Here is a 14,374-nt window from a genome sequence, read left to right on the forward strand (position 1 = left end):
GCCTGAGCAAAGTCTGTCATCAAAGTGGTTCAGTATAATTACGTCGCAGAACTGTCTTGCATGACTGTGTTCCCAAACAGCAGACACCCACCTCCGAAAGCAAGGTACCTTTATTGCATTTTGCAATAAAGCGCAAGTAATTTATTATATATGAAATTATTATATACAGTGGCTTCTCCTACTGCAGCAACTTCCATTTTTCTTAGTGATATTTAGCACCTGTTTATCAGGAAGTGACTCTTTGGCTCACTGCTTTATTCGCAAATGTTTTATGGAATATTTGCGCAAGTTAAATTCACAATTTTGGATGAAACATAGCTAATGAAAATAACAATAAATTAATACAAACAATAAATGAAAGTGTGTCTAAACATGAGACTTTAGAGACTTTATGCAATTTTAAACATTAATTTATTGTTTTTTTTTTTAATAAAACCTTGATGTAGTTCAGATCAATGTTTTTGTCAATTATCCATGTTTCTGTATCAAATACAGTCCAATCATAATGTTCAACTGTTTTTTTTTCTTCCAGTTTTTTTTCTTCTTTTTTCCAAGTGCAAAGTCAACAGTGGCTGCTGACATCAGAATGTGTCAGTGGCTTGTGAATTTGCACTTAATCCAAAGGGGTTTGTGTGAAATTCAACAATATTCCAACTTCAATGAGATTTTCTTCTCTCAGTACTCTGAGTCACAAGGGCTCTGGTCTCTTCGCATTTCATCTGGATCTAGTTTATCTCTATTTTCTCAGTAGCTTGTGTCAGCAGAAAAGCAGACACTGAGGTAGCGCGTAGATGAGCTTAATAAATGCACAATTTATGTACTCAATCCACTGAGGGTTGAAGGTGTCTGTATCATGTTGAATGGTCAGTAACATTATATGCTCATAATTGGCTCAACATCTGCCCAGAGGAAACCTGCTTTGATTCTTCAGTCTGTGTAGTTGTTATTTATATATTTATTTACTTGCTTATTTATTTATCATCTTCAAGCTACGGTGAGATGTGCCATAAGCAGCAGGATTTCAGAGCCAATTATTTGGTAGTATGGCCAGCTCATAATCACATTTGGTTGTGGAAATATTCACACACACGCACAGACAAGCAGACAGTATAATTGCGATAGGGATAACTGTTGTAGAACAAGGAAAAAATATATAAAATTGGAGTGAACCACGTTTCACCTTCCTAAGAGAGCACATTGCTGTTTGTCACAACCTGTTGCGGCACTGGAAAAACCAAAAGGCCATAAAACATTAATAAGCACTCAGATAGACCCTAAACTTCAAGATTGTGTAATCCATTGGGTCCTTTAGAGCATGGTGAACAGAATACTTCAAAAATGTGGCAGTCAGAAAGTAACAAGAAAAAAGAAAGAACAAGGGACACGAGGAACAGCATCCCATCAAGGAGCGAATGTAGAATTTCAGCCTTTAGGTCACAGTCCCTCAGTATGAGATAGTGTAGTTTGACATCTCTTGTTTTATCTATGCATAGTCACAAGTAAGGTTGTAACGATATACCTGTATGACGATATATCACGGTATGAACACATACGATTATCATATCGTGTACATTTGCTTACTTACGGTATGGTAAAAAAATAAAAAAAAAAAAAAAAAAAATTAAAAAAAAATCAAGACGCAGAATTTCACTTGCGCATAGACAACAACTTTCCACTTCACTAAACTTGCTCCACACCCACACATACAGCAGAAAATGTCAGACAGAAGTTGCTATCTCTATTCTCTGTGCCCCGTTGAAAAATAAGTTACAATTTGCAGTATGGGAATACTTTAGATAACGTTAGCCTATAGAAAAACAAACGCGGGGCTGTCCTCGAGTGTAGATATCCAAAAACAATGCGGGCGCAAAGTAGGCCTACCTGCAAAAGGAGGAAACACATCAAACATGTTGACCTATATTCGAGAACACCATCCGTGTAGATGCAGGTATGTTCCGTTTATAACTTAGGTCGTATGATATGCGTGATGGAGAAGGAATCCCGAAATCCAGTCATGAAATTGGAATGTACAGTATAACGCAGCGATGTCAGGTAAAAACGCGCGATTTGTTGGACTGATGAATAAAACGAAAGCAGAGCTGTACATTAAATCAGATCGCGTCATGGTCTAGGCGGGGTCTTTGAATATTAAACGCAAACAGACTGCTGTATAAATGTATCTGTCTGTTTAACGTGTCTGCCTGTGTGAACGAGCTGCGTCGTTTCGTGTACTACATACTTTAGTATGCGCGGCGCTCTTATTGTTTTTTAAGTGTTTGCCGTCTCGTTATCAGAGGACATGAACACAAACATATCCACGGTTGCTCTGAAATAGCGCTTAATGAGCATTTCATCATTTTATTTGAGAAAAACCATTGTCAAATACACTGCAACTCAAAGCTCTTCACTCCATCCCGTCAAAATAAAAGACCGGTTTTTAACTCGAAGAAATTGACAAATTTATTATGATTGTTAAATAGAATGTACTTCTCAAAATAATTATAAAAAAAGTTAATTTCATTTCCATCATTTTTGATAATATTTGTATTAAAAAATAAAAGCCAGAAGAATTAAGTCAAAGCAGAATTTCTGAATTTTAATTATTAATAAAAGTTGTTCCATTTCTAATCCATAATAATTTATTAAATGTATTTGATTGTTTTCGATTATTGAAATCTGAATAGAGAAAACAAACATTTGATTTAATTTATTGGTCATTTTAATTGATGATATAAATAAAAATTGATTGTTTAATACTGTAGCTATACCGTGAAACCGTGATATTTACTCAGACGGTTATCATACCGTGGAAATCTCATACCGTTACAACCCTAGTCACAAGTTCAAATCTCAATCGAGTAATAATTTTAAACCAATAAAAACTGCATCAGTAACTGTGGCTTATTTGGTTGCATGTTATTCTGTGATTTAGGGCACTTTGCAGCATGACCATAAATCTAAAGGAAAAAAAAAAAAACATACAAGATAAACTGAAACGTATAATTTGTTAACAATTTCACAATATATTACTTTATCTTTTTTATAAAATATACACTACTGTAAAAAAGTTGGGAACAGTAAGATTGTTTAAAGGGGATGTCTAATACTATTTCATGCATTCTGGCTTATTTACACTGTTAATGAGTTGGTTTCTCATGCTAAACACGGCCAAAGTTATAAAAAAAAAAAAAGTTGGACGTATGACAGTATTTCTGTGCCAAATGCACTCCTTCAGGGTTCGTATACGTTTGGGAAACTACACGAACGTTTAGTAAATCAAATGTTATCCAGGGATAATGCAATTATGTATTGACTCTTTAGCTCCGCCCACCACGGCATACCTCCAGGAGCTTGACTGTTTTTGTTTTATTATTATTATCAATGAATAATAACATCAATAATTGCAATAATGCTTTACATTTTTGTGAAACCATGATACATTTGTTGATGAGTAGAAATTTAAAAAGAACAACATGTATTTGAAATATAAATATTTTAACAAATGTCTTTACTGTCACTTTTGATCAATTTAAAAAATCCTTGCTGAATAAAAGTATTTATGTATTTATTAAAAGAAAAAAAAAAAAAAAACTAACCCAAAACATCTAAATGGTAGTTTATATTATTCAAATGTAATTTTATATAATTGCATTATATATTATATGAAACAATGCCAACATGCATATGGTAACTAATTTTGGCACTTGAAACAAAACATAAAGACAAAACAATGCAGGTAAATTAATAAAGGCATTAATAAAAGGAATTATGTGGCATACCTCACTAACATCTTCCACCAAGCACAGCTTCCACAGCTGCTGGCTAGCTACATTAAAAGACTGCAAGCTGCTAAAATGACACCAAGTTTGCCTAATTTTACATGAACACTAAAAGAGAGATGAAAAATCAACTTTAGTGCGAAATTTTACAGCTATTGTTAAATTAACTTTCAACAAATGTGAAAAGAGCTCATATAGTCACTTTTTCGCTCAATCGCCTGTTCTTCTTCTACACCAATAACACTCATTTTACCATCGGCCCTTTAGGCTTTTCTAAAAATGCATGTGCCCTGTCTTTAGATCATTCTTATCAACATCTTTTTGTGATTAAGGTTGCAAACGGTACCTCGCTAGGTCAGGCAGCTCTTTCTTTCTTTGATACCTGTTCTTAAGCACACTGAGGGCCAATACGCTTAATCTGGAGGCGTCTTGTCACTCCATATCAAAAGAGCTCGACTGCTGAGAAAATTTCAAACCACCTGGGCCTGCTATGGCTTTTATATAGCCACGTACTTTTATATACCCTCACACCACAGCAGGACGGAGTGACCGAGCACCTCCAGTGAACAAAAACAGATCTTGAATGTTTAACTACTTTGGAATTACCTGATTAGTTTGCTTATGCTTATACGGTGTGATGAATGCAGCAACTGAGCAAATAATGTGAGCTTGCTTTCCAACATACTCAGAGTCAGCTTCTGTTCATCACGTTGCCACGGCAACAGGCACAGGTCCACCTGGGTGCGGTGGGTCGGTGTCAATGTGGAACGCATAGGGACAAGAGTGCCAATAAGCTCGTGTTTGTATGTATCCTCTCTGTTTCACACATTAGAGGGCCCCCCCGTGTCTGAGGAAGAGTTTCCAAATGTAGCTCTGACATTAGTGTTTACACCTCCAGTAGTCTGCTCTTTCTAAGAACTGGCGGTCTCACAAGCTGATTCGCACCACTCACCCACTGACAGAATAATCCCTGCTGTCTGCCTTCAAAGCTATTTAGAACCGGCCGATGTACCTTATTAAAGCCCTGTGTGTAATAATGCTACTTACTGCATCCCACTGCATTCAAACACATGATAAATGATTATATGCTTTGGTAAACCAAAAGGCAGACACTGAATGAAATCTTAATGAATTGTAAATGAATAGAAACGGAGAAATGAATATTTTCTCAGCCTTGTGTCATTCTGGCCCTTTTTCAGTAAAACACAAAAGAAGATTATTGAAAAATATTTATGATGTTCTTTTCCATACAATGACAACTGGCTATGAAGATACCTAAAGGACAAAATAAAACACCATAAAAGTAGTCAATATGTCGTGTGCACCATATTCTTACAATAGCTTTGCATTAAACTGGGTGAATAATCTTGCCCTTCCCCTATAAATCTCATTTGTGTTCAATTTAATATAAACTTATAATAATAATAAAATGACAAAAGCAAATAACAAAATAACTAAAAATTAAACTAAAATGAATAAAGAAAAAATGTAAAAATAAAAGCTAATTCAAAATATATGAAAAAAAATATATAAATAAATAAAATCATATCAGCTACAATAAAATAAAGATTTTAAAATTAGATTTTGAATGAGTTTAATGGAAAACGTATTCTTGGACAGGAACATGCCTGGATTGTGATGCTGCTGCTAGCAGGAATCCCTGACATGACGTCAGTCAGACAGCCTGTCCGAATGTGAGAGAGAGCGCTTGCGTCCTCTCAGAAATTACCCAGCCATTTGGGAGATTTCCATGTGCATCCCTGTGAAATCAATCCATGCCTAACAGGGATCGAGGAAGCAGATCAGAGCCTCTGAAGCAGCTCCTAAATTACACAAAGCTGCTGGCCTGCCTGAGACGAATGTGAAAGAGGAGAGGTAATGCACGCCCGAAGGAACGTTACTGAACAGAGAATCAGACATTTTGAAATGAGAAATGAGGAAGTAGAGAAAGACACATGACTGGGATGACTAACTTCAGCAGGAGACAATAAGGTGTATTCGTCATGACCAACAATTCTACACAGTCAGAGAATACGGCTGTATAAAAACGATTAAGTGTGAAATCCATTTAAGATGCAATCACTTTGATTTTGGCTTATTGACAAAACTTCATTGTATCTGCAGTAAAAAAAAAATAAAAAAAATACTAATGAGTCACACCATTTCACATACATTAGATTAGTGTCTGCCTAAATTATAACACTAAAGTTTTATGACTGAAAATGTAATATTACATATTAAAATAGCAATAAATACAGTGAAAATTTGGATTTGTGGACAGATTATCTTTATATTTCAGCATTTCCAAAAAAGTTTTTTGAACTTCTGATATCAACCAAAACTGGTATAAAATTTGCAAAGCCAACAGATAAAAGAACACAAATAAATAATTAAATAAATAAAAAAGACTAAAAATAACACATCTGTACTTTTCTTTACTCAGATCCCTTTTGTATACCACTCATGTTTTTCTACCCTCCCTTGATCTATCTTGATCCTTCCCTTGCTGCCAAGTGTAGCTTCCATGTAACGTTGCAAACGCCTGTGTAAAGGCTTTCACACAACTCAAGCAAAAGTTATCTGTTGTTTCACATCTATTTTTTACAAACTGCAATTTTTAGCATTGTCACTTAAATACAAAACGGTAAATACTGAATTGTTTTTTTTTGTTTGTTTTTTTTAAAGTATCATGGTTTCCACAAAAATATTAAGCAGCATAATGGTTTACAACATTGATAATAAGAAGAAATGTTTCTTGAGCAGCAAATCAGCATATTAGAATGATTTCTGAAGGATCATGTGACACTGAGGACATTAATGACTTCTGAAAATTCAGTTTTGCCATCACAGGAATAAATTACATTTTAATATATATTAAAATAATAATAATAATTATAATAATAATAATAACAACTTTAAATTATAATAATATTTCATAATATTACAGTTTTTACTGTATTTTTAATGAAATAAATGCAGCCTTGGTGAACATAAGGCTCTTCTTTCAAAAAAAAAAAAAAAAAATTAAAAATGCAATCTTACCGACCCCAAATTTTCGAATGGTAGTGTATCTTTTTTTTTTTTTTTTTTAAGCTACATCACCAGATCACTCTAAAAACGGAAAACACATTACTTTTTAAAAAAAAAAAAAAAAATCACAATCTTACAAGTTGAACGGAAGATGCCATTTGGAACACTGGAACTTTCTCATTTACATGAACAGGCAATTTCCAGTCTTTTCCTCCAGCTTTTCAGTGTGTCACCCCATAGGGAAAACAGGAGCACAAATATACAAGGAAAGCCTGCTGTGAACAGTGTCCCGCTGTGACCTTCACAACTGTCTTCGTCCTCCCAGGGTGGAACTCCTCTAGCTTTGATATTAAGCCTCAGGGTGGGAATCTCAAAGGATCCTCCATCCCATAATTAATATTAAACACGGATGTCAGGAGAAAAACACATTTTAAAAAAAAAAAAAAATGACTAATACAAAACCATGTATATCTTGCAGTAAATAATATTCCACTATGAAGTACTTCTGATAGGTCACTTGCACCACTGCAATGTCTAATATTTTTGTATGAGGCTAAATTGTATAATGGCAAAGACTTTAGATATACCAAGATGGTGCACTCATAATACTATGAATGGGAGAAAGTACAATGCACAGTATGGCGGAATCAATCAATCAATATATCAATCGACCAATCAATCGACCAATCAATCGACCAATCTATCTATCTATCTATCTATCTATCTATCTATCTATCTATCTATCTATCTATCTATCTATCTATCTATCTATCTATCTATCTATCTATCTATCTATCTATCTATCTATCTATCTATCTATCTATCTATCCACCCAAGTATACAAGTGCAGATTTATAAACCAAAGCAGCCTACAGTGTTCCCAACTACTCAAAATAGTAGCTTGTCTGTATTTGATTGTTTAATTACATTTTGAGTAAGCTTCAAAATTATTTCCCCAAAACTGCAAATACGACATGTATGACAAATCCCCATTCACTGCTGGATATGTGGCCCATGCTACAGGTAAACATCTGGAGCTAAATCATGTAACATCTGGAGGCACAGCCAACAGATAAATAAAGCTTGCAATAATTTCTTTAAAAGCTGACTTGACAGATCAGCTCAGAGAGTGCATAGATCACATGAGTCATTCACACACTTTAAACTCTAGTAACTCTAATCTTTAATCAAGCCAATTACATCAAGCCTATAGAGGTGTGTATGACATGATCAGAGAACTGCAAATGAAAATGAACAACAAAAATCATACAAAAGAACATCATAGTGTAAGTGTATTAAATATTTAACACTTTAGATCTCATGAAAGACTGCATATGACGCCAATCAAAAAGACTTTTGTTACAATAAACATGTTCACAAAGGGTCTAATTTACAGAAAAAGAGAAACATACAGCAGGTTTAAAGCATCTTTAACTCTTGCTCCTTAAAACAGAGACCTTTTAACCGAATTCAAACAAATTCAGATGAAGACCTTCACAACCAGATTCAAATCAGCTAAAAGCACAGAGCCATCATGACTCATGCAGTGGGGTGTCTATGAGGAATGTTTAATTGGATGGCTTTACCCATAATGAATCACTCTAATCCTAAAGCAGCTTACCTAAATCAACAGCCAACAGCGTTACATGTATTTGTATTGAGGGTTAGTGGAGAAACCTGTCTGTGTGCTGGTATACAGTGAAGTGGAAAGCAATTGATTATCAATAAAGACTCTAAAATAAGGACAAATGCTGACCTAGGAGACCATTCCTCAGCGCTCTATTGGTCATGCTTCTCATTTAAAGGACATCCAAGTTGATCTCAGATTTTTAACTGCCAAAAATACGCTTAAGTAACTTGGAAGCGATCCACAAATGCATCTGCGAAAGCCTTGAATTGACGGAAATTGTCCACTGAGGTGATTTCAAATGCAAAAAGACAATCCATTGACCCTGTGTTTGTTCTTTGACCTAAACAGAGTCTTAATTAACAATCCTCTCTTTCCTGTCCACAAAACCGACTCTTGTGCACAGCAAAAGTGAGGGCAGATCGATTGAGTCTGCTGATGAATTGCACCATAGCATTATGCTAGAGATTTTTCCAAAGGTATCAGCATTAAAGGTAAACCTCTATTTATAACAATTAACCTTGCGAACATCAGTTCTGCATAATTCACACAGCAGTAGTGACACCGGTGACCTTACTGTGTAAATCCACACTAGCCAGAAAAAAATGCTACAAATGATAAGCTGGTCAAGATGGCCTTCTATTTCAGGAAAGAATGGACATGGGAAATGCTCTTGGTTCGATTGCGTGGTCCAAACTAAAGTTCGATCCCCCCTCCTGATCCCACTGGTTTCTTTTTATACTGTACATTTGTACCACCGTAAGTACTAGCAGCAGCTGTTTACTCAGAAATACCAGTTTCAATGTTTTATTCATGCTTTTGGTTGCTTTGGATTTACCCTCAAACTTTAAATGCGCAGGCACTTGTGTTTGTCTGCTCTGGATGTACTGCAAGAGAAATGAAGAATGTGAGCTACTGTCTGGAGGCAATTTATTTAGAGACAAGAAGCTGTGAGAAATGGATTTTAATATAATAATGTGACCAGGAGCGAGAAAAGATGCAAATTAAGTCATCAACTTGTGTTTATACAGGATGTAAGAAAGGATATAAAACTTTATTTATATAGCATTTTTTATAACATTGTTCACAAAGCACTTTACAGGTACATAAACATAAATGAGAAACAGAAACAGAAATGTTGTACAATAATATAAATGATAAAATAAAAAAAAGGAACTAAAATAATAATAAAATTAAAAAAAATTATTTACAAAATAAAATGCATTAAATAAGAAAAAAAAAAATTTATGCACAAAATAAATTGGGACAATAAAGTAGAAAACAACATGCACAATACATGTCAGATCACAAAACATTCCAGGATTTTTCGTCTAGCTCCGCCTATGTCTCCGCCTACGTCATGTCTGACCTTTCCAACGTGATTTTGTAATGCATGGCGTACCGCAGATCTAGATGAGATTTGTGTTTAAAAGGTTTTTTTTTTTTTTTTTGAAAAAGACATAAACATTGTGGATGACATGGGTGTGAGTAAATTATCAGGAAATTTTAATTCTGAAGTAAACTAATCCTTTAATAGCAATAAAAATCAATTAACAATTGAAGATAATTAAATTGTTTGAGGAAAGGCTGTAGTATACAAGTGTGCTTTGAGATACCTTGAAAACTGCACTCGCACCAACTTAATCAAACTAAACTTGTCAAATGGTCTCAGGTCCACACCAAAATCTCTATCTTGAAAGCACTCTAAGAAGTCCATGCGACCATTATCTGCTGCTGCTCTGAGAGTTAGCGATTAACTGGAACGCTGACAGCATGTACAAAAATGGATGAAAGACTGTCAGGGCTGTCAGGATCCCCACTGATGGTTTAACAGCAGGATGCTGGGCCACTATGGGATAGATGTGTTTTCTCTCCACAGGTAGGGCTGATTTTGATTTCTACTGGTTATTAATTTGATTGGTTAGCATATTTCTAATGCAATTAGTCATGTTTACATTCCATTAATTTAATTTACATGATCGCATCACACTTTTTATGACACATAGCTGGGATACGCAACATACAGCATGTCAAAACGGTCAGTAGATGTTGTTTTCCACTGGATAAATAAGGCAGAAGCTGAAGAACAAACACCATGTCACACACACCATCAGCACTAAAACCATGGTGAGAAGAGCTTCGATTTGAAGGTTTTTTTCAGTACCGCTCAACCAGCTGTTCACTTAAAACCAGCCTCATCCTTTCTCTTCCTGTTATTTGTTCAGCAGCCCAACATATCCTTTTCTATAAAAAGAAGATGATGCAAACTCTGTCATAATATTTTATTCAACAGGACACCTAAAAAGAGTTTCCTTCTACACATTCTGGCATTTCAGTTGGGAAATGGGGCACCGGACCAGAAGTTCCGATTCCTATTCAAAGTTTTATTTTTAAAAAGTCTGTTGATATGGCACGCAACAGAAATCGCCGTTCTGCAAGGCTCCACGCAGGACCGGGATGTTGCCATTCTCTTACTGAAATCGTCGCACAAAAGCGGGCTTATCCAGAGACAACGGCGGTCTAATCCGCACAAAACAGCGATTCGGAGGTAAGACAAAACGGCGAGCCGGGTGAGAGAGTCTAAGCTGCCGTACGGCAGAGCTAATCCTGATATGTGATACAGAGATGGGAAAGACTGATAAACATCCACAGCTAATGAGAACACAAACCCCCCATCTCATATGCCGCCCTGAGCGTGCGCTTCAGAGCTCGACAGCAAGAGAAAAATGGGTGTAAAGAGACAAAACACAATTACTGAGTGAGAGGGGACTACTGTTTGAGATGGAGAAAGCAAACATGTACCTCGAAATGGCTCCAACAAGTTCTCCATTGGAAGACAGATTGTTTACCTCTACCTTTGACATCACTCGCAGGAAAAAAACAAATAACAAGACACGCGCGGGAAGACAATGCAAAGTGAACGACAGCTGCGGTGAATGAGCGGAGCCAAACCAAGCTGAACGTGGCAACCTGCCTGTGGTTGACTGGAAAGAATGGCAGTAGTCCATTACCGAGGCTAATGAGAGTGTGAAAGAAATCAGCTCTGTGCAAAAGCCTATCCAACATACTGTCAATTCAGCCACATCCGCCAACAGCAAGTAACAGACGGGTGGCACATACAATCCAGTTATTCCACACTGATACGGAACTTACGAAGACAAAAACACCTACATTTGCACCTGCCACGACTGAAAATGGCATCATGTAGCATTAGCGTACCACTGCGCGCAGAGCTGGAAAGTCATCACTAACAGGTTGAATGGTGCAATATAAATGTTAAAAAGCTATTTCGGGTCTAATACATGTTTCAAAGACATTTCTGTGCTCAGAGTACTTCTGTGTTTGGGTGCACTGACTATATGGAACACTATTATTTTCTGTCATTATAGCCTGCTGAAAACACCAGCGTGCTGGACCAAAGCTGGGTTATGCTGGTCTATCAGGTGGACCAAAATCAGTGAGGTCTATAATACACGGAGAAAGCTATTTGCTGGCATTTCCATTCATCTCAATGACGGACGCGCAGAACGGACAGCCTAGAAGTATTATATACAATCATTTTCATCATGACAATGCTGATTGGTTGATGGCACCACAGCAATGCTCACAGTCCTAAACCCCTTGTTACAAAGATGTTAAACCATCTACCAGCAGGGGTTAAAGATGCACTATGTAATATTGACAGCTACTGGTTGAAATGGGTACTGCAAATTCAAATTCAAAATATTGGAGGGGTTGTTTCTCCCGCCCCCTTCTCCTCAGACTCGTCGCTCATGCTGGTTGCCAGACTGAGGATACGCAAAAGGAGCGAGCACAACTGACAATGGAAGCCGTGGAGACTTACACACTGTTAATGGGTGTGTCTCAATCAGCTCCCTAGTTCAGTAGTCAGGGCACTGATCAGGGAGTTGGCCATAGTGAGCATCGATGCTCACTATGTTCCCTTAATGAAAGTTCTGAAGCGTGAAACTTAAATCATGTGAGCCAACTCACAACACATAACGATGCACGATAGATGTTTTTAAAAATACAAACCATAATTTTATTATATTTCAGCATAAACATACATCGCTAGACAGGTAATGAACAGTCTAGCTAACATTTATAATTTATTTACGGCTGAAATGTTGCATGTATATGTAAGAGGTAAAGTATTTATCATAATATACATTAAATAACATTGGAAGTAATGTCAGAAAGATATCAGCTCTGCTGTTGTTCATAAATACCAGTATTGATTTTGTACAATGAGGATGTTGTCACGTCTCTGGAAATAGTGTCCCAATGTGTCCCAGCATTCTTTACTGTCCTTACCAGTGCCCGAATTTGTGTACATGATATACTGATTCATGAGCTCAGCAGCTAGGGAGCTGTTTGAGATGCACCCAATGAGTTGATTTATCTCCGTACTTATTCATGGAATCACACACACCAAAACAAAAACAGTTTTTGTTATTACACAGAGAGTAAAGTACCGAAAAAAAGGTAAAATTGGATACAGGCACAGAATTTCAGGTACCGGTAACGTAAAATGGTACCCAACCCTAATTATTACGCAAAGTATTTTTATGCTTTTGTACAGTCAAAAAATTACATACAGCATACATACAAGATATTATAACCATCCAAACCTTGATCAGGTATGTACAAACCTTTTCTCATGATCATGGTTGTCCAGTATTGCTAGTGAAGTTGGCTGGCCAAGGAAGTCTTGCTGGCTAACTATTCTAGACATCAGTGTCAAAATCAACTGGTGACCAACTGGACATAGAATTTGTGTAGAATTAGAGAAACACAAGGAGTTGAAGCCACTAAATGTTCTTCTGAGAACACAAAGAAAGATGCCTTATCTCTAATAGTATTGCAAGGTGACTTCTTGCAGTTTATTCCGTTCAGAGTGGTGAAACTACATTCTAAAACATGCTCAGAAAGAGAATCCTTCATGTTCACAGACACACACTGTCTAGCTTAATTGAATTACAGTTCACCCACACTAAGAAGGACCCTGAGCGCTATCGATTGGCAAGTAAGCCACTCCTTGGTGGCCATGGTCGACAGAAATACCTGTAATATGTGTCTGTGAGGTACAAGATACTCATGAGTCTAACATCCACAGTAAACTCAAATTCATACAGTATGTGTCTATTACATTTATAAGACCATCCCATAATTTGAAGTACACTTGTGGGCAAAAAAAAGGACCATGCCAAAATGGCTAAATATTTAGTGGTCTTTTAATAGCCTTAAGCATTTTGATCACAAATTACTGGTCAGGAAATTAGCAAGAATTGCACAAATGCTGTAGATAATGGAACTTAGCATGGAAAAGCCTTCCTCAACTTGCAGACAGCTTTTTACAGGAAGAGGAGTCAGTGTTGTTCCACTCAGTGTTAATGGCTTCAAACAGTTCATGAGTAGTTGAGAAATGTCTCCCAGTTCATTTGAGTTTAATGTGAGGCCAAATATTCACTATAGGGTTCAAATCTGGACCATTTGGTCTCTGACCAAATGGATTAAAACCATTGTCTTGTTTAAAATAAAATCTGATCATCCCTCTTTAGATAACTTTTCATTTGTGGGAAGCAAGCCATTCTGCAATATTCTCCTGTACTCCAAAGCATTAAATTACTTTTTACAATGAAGCAGCTCACCAAAAGTAGCAGCTAAAAAGGCTCCCCACACAATGGCACCTCTTCCTCCATGCTTCACTGTGGTAGAGATGCATTTATTATTATATTTCTCACCAGATTTTCAAAGACAGCGCTATTTAGCATCACCATGCAACTGATGTTTCATTGTGATTCATCATTCCATACACAACTTTCCATATTCTGCCAATAACTTAATACTATCTTTGATGTTTTCTGAGACAGCAATGGCTTTTTAAGTAGTGAATTTGCTTAAATTTAGTTAATTTCCTGACCAATAATTTGTGGTT

At 36.4% G+C, this 14,374-nt stretch overlaps 1 protein-coding gene across 5 annotated transcripts in view; it reads right to left on the reverse strand.

The window, feature by feature from the left end:
• Positions 1-14,374, reverse strand: part of csmd2 (CUB and Sushi multiple domains 2) — a 320,658-nt gene that overhangs the window by 232,283 nt on the left and 74,001 nt on the right. Inside the window, exon 1 of one of the 5 annotated variants that reach the window (XM_048201501.1) lies at positions 1,882-2,249. The exons of the other annotated variants lie outside the window; for them this stretch is intronic. Coding sequence (XP_048057458.1) covers positions 1,882-1,909 — 28 coding nt within the window. The 5' untranslated portion in view covers positions 1,910-2,249. Of the gene's footprint in view, positions 1-1,881; positions 2,250-14,374 lie in introns of those variants that run through there. 5 annotated transcript variants of the gene reach the window in all.

The sequence above is a fragment of the Megalobrama amblycephala genome, linkage group LG9 (assembly GCF_018812025.1).
Source record: "Megalobrama amblycephala isolate DHTTF-2021 linkage group LG9, ASM1881202v1, whole genome shotgun sequence".
NCBI classification, from domain to species: domain Eukaryota; kingdom Metazoa; phylum Chordata; class Actinopteri; order Cypriniformes; family Xenocyprididae; genus Megalobrama; species Megalobrama amblycephala.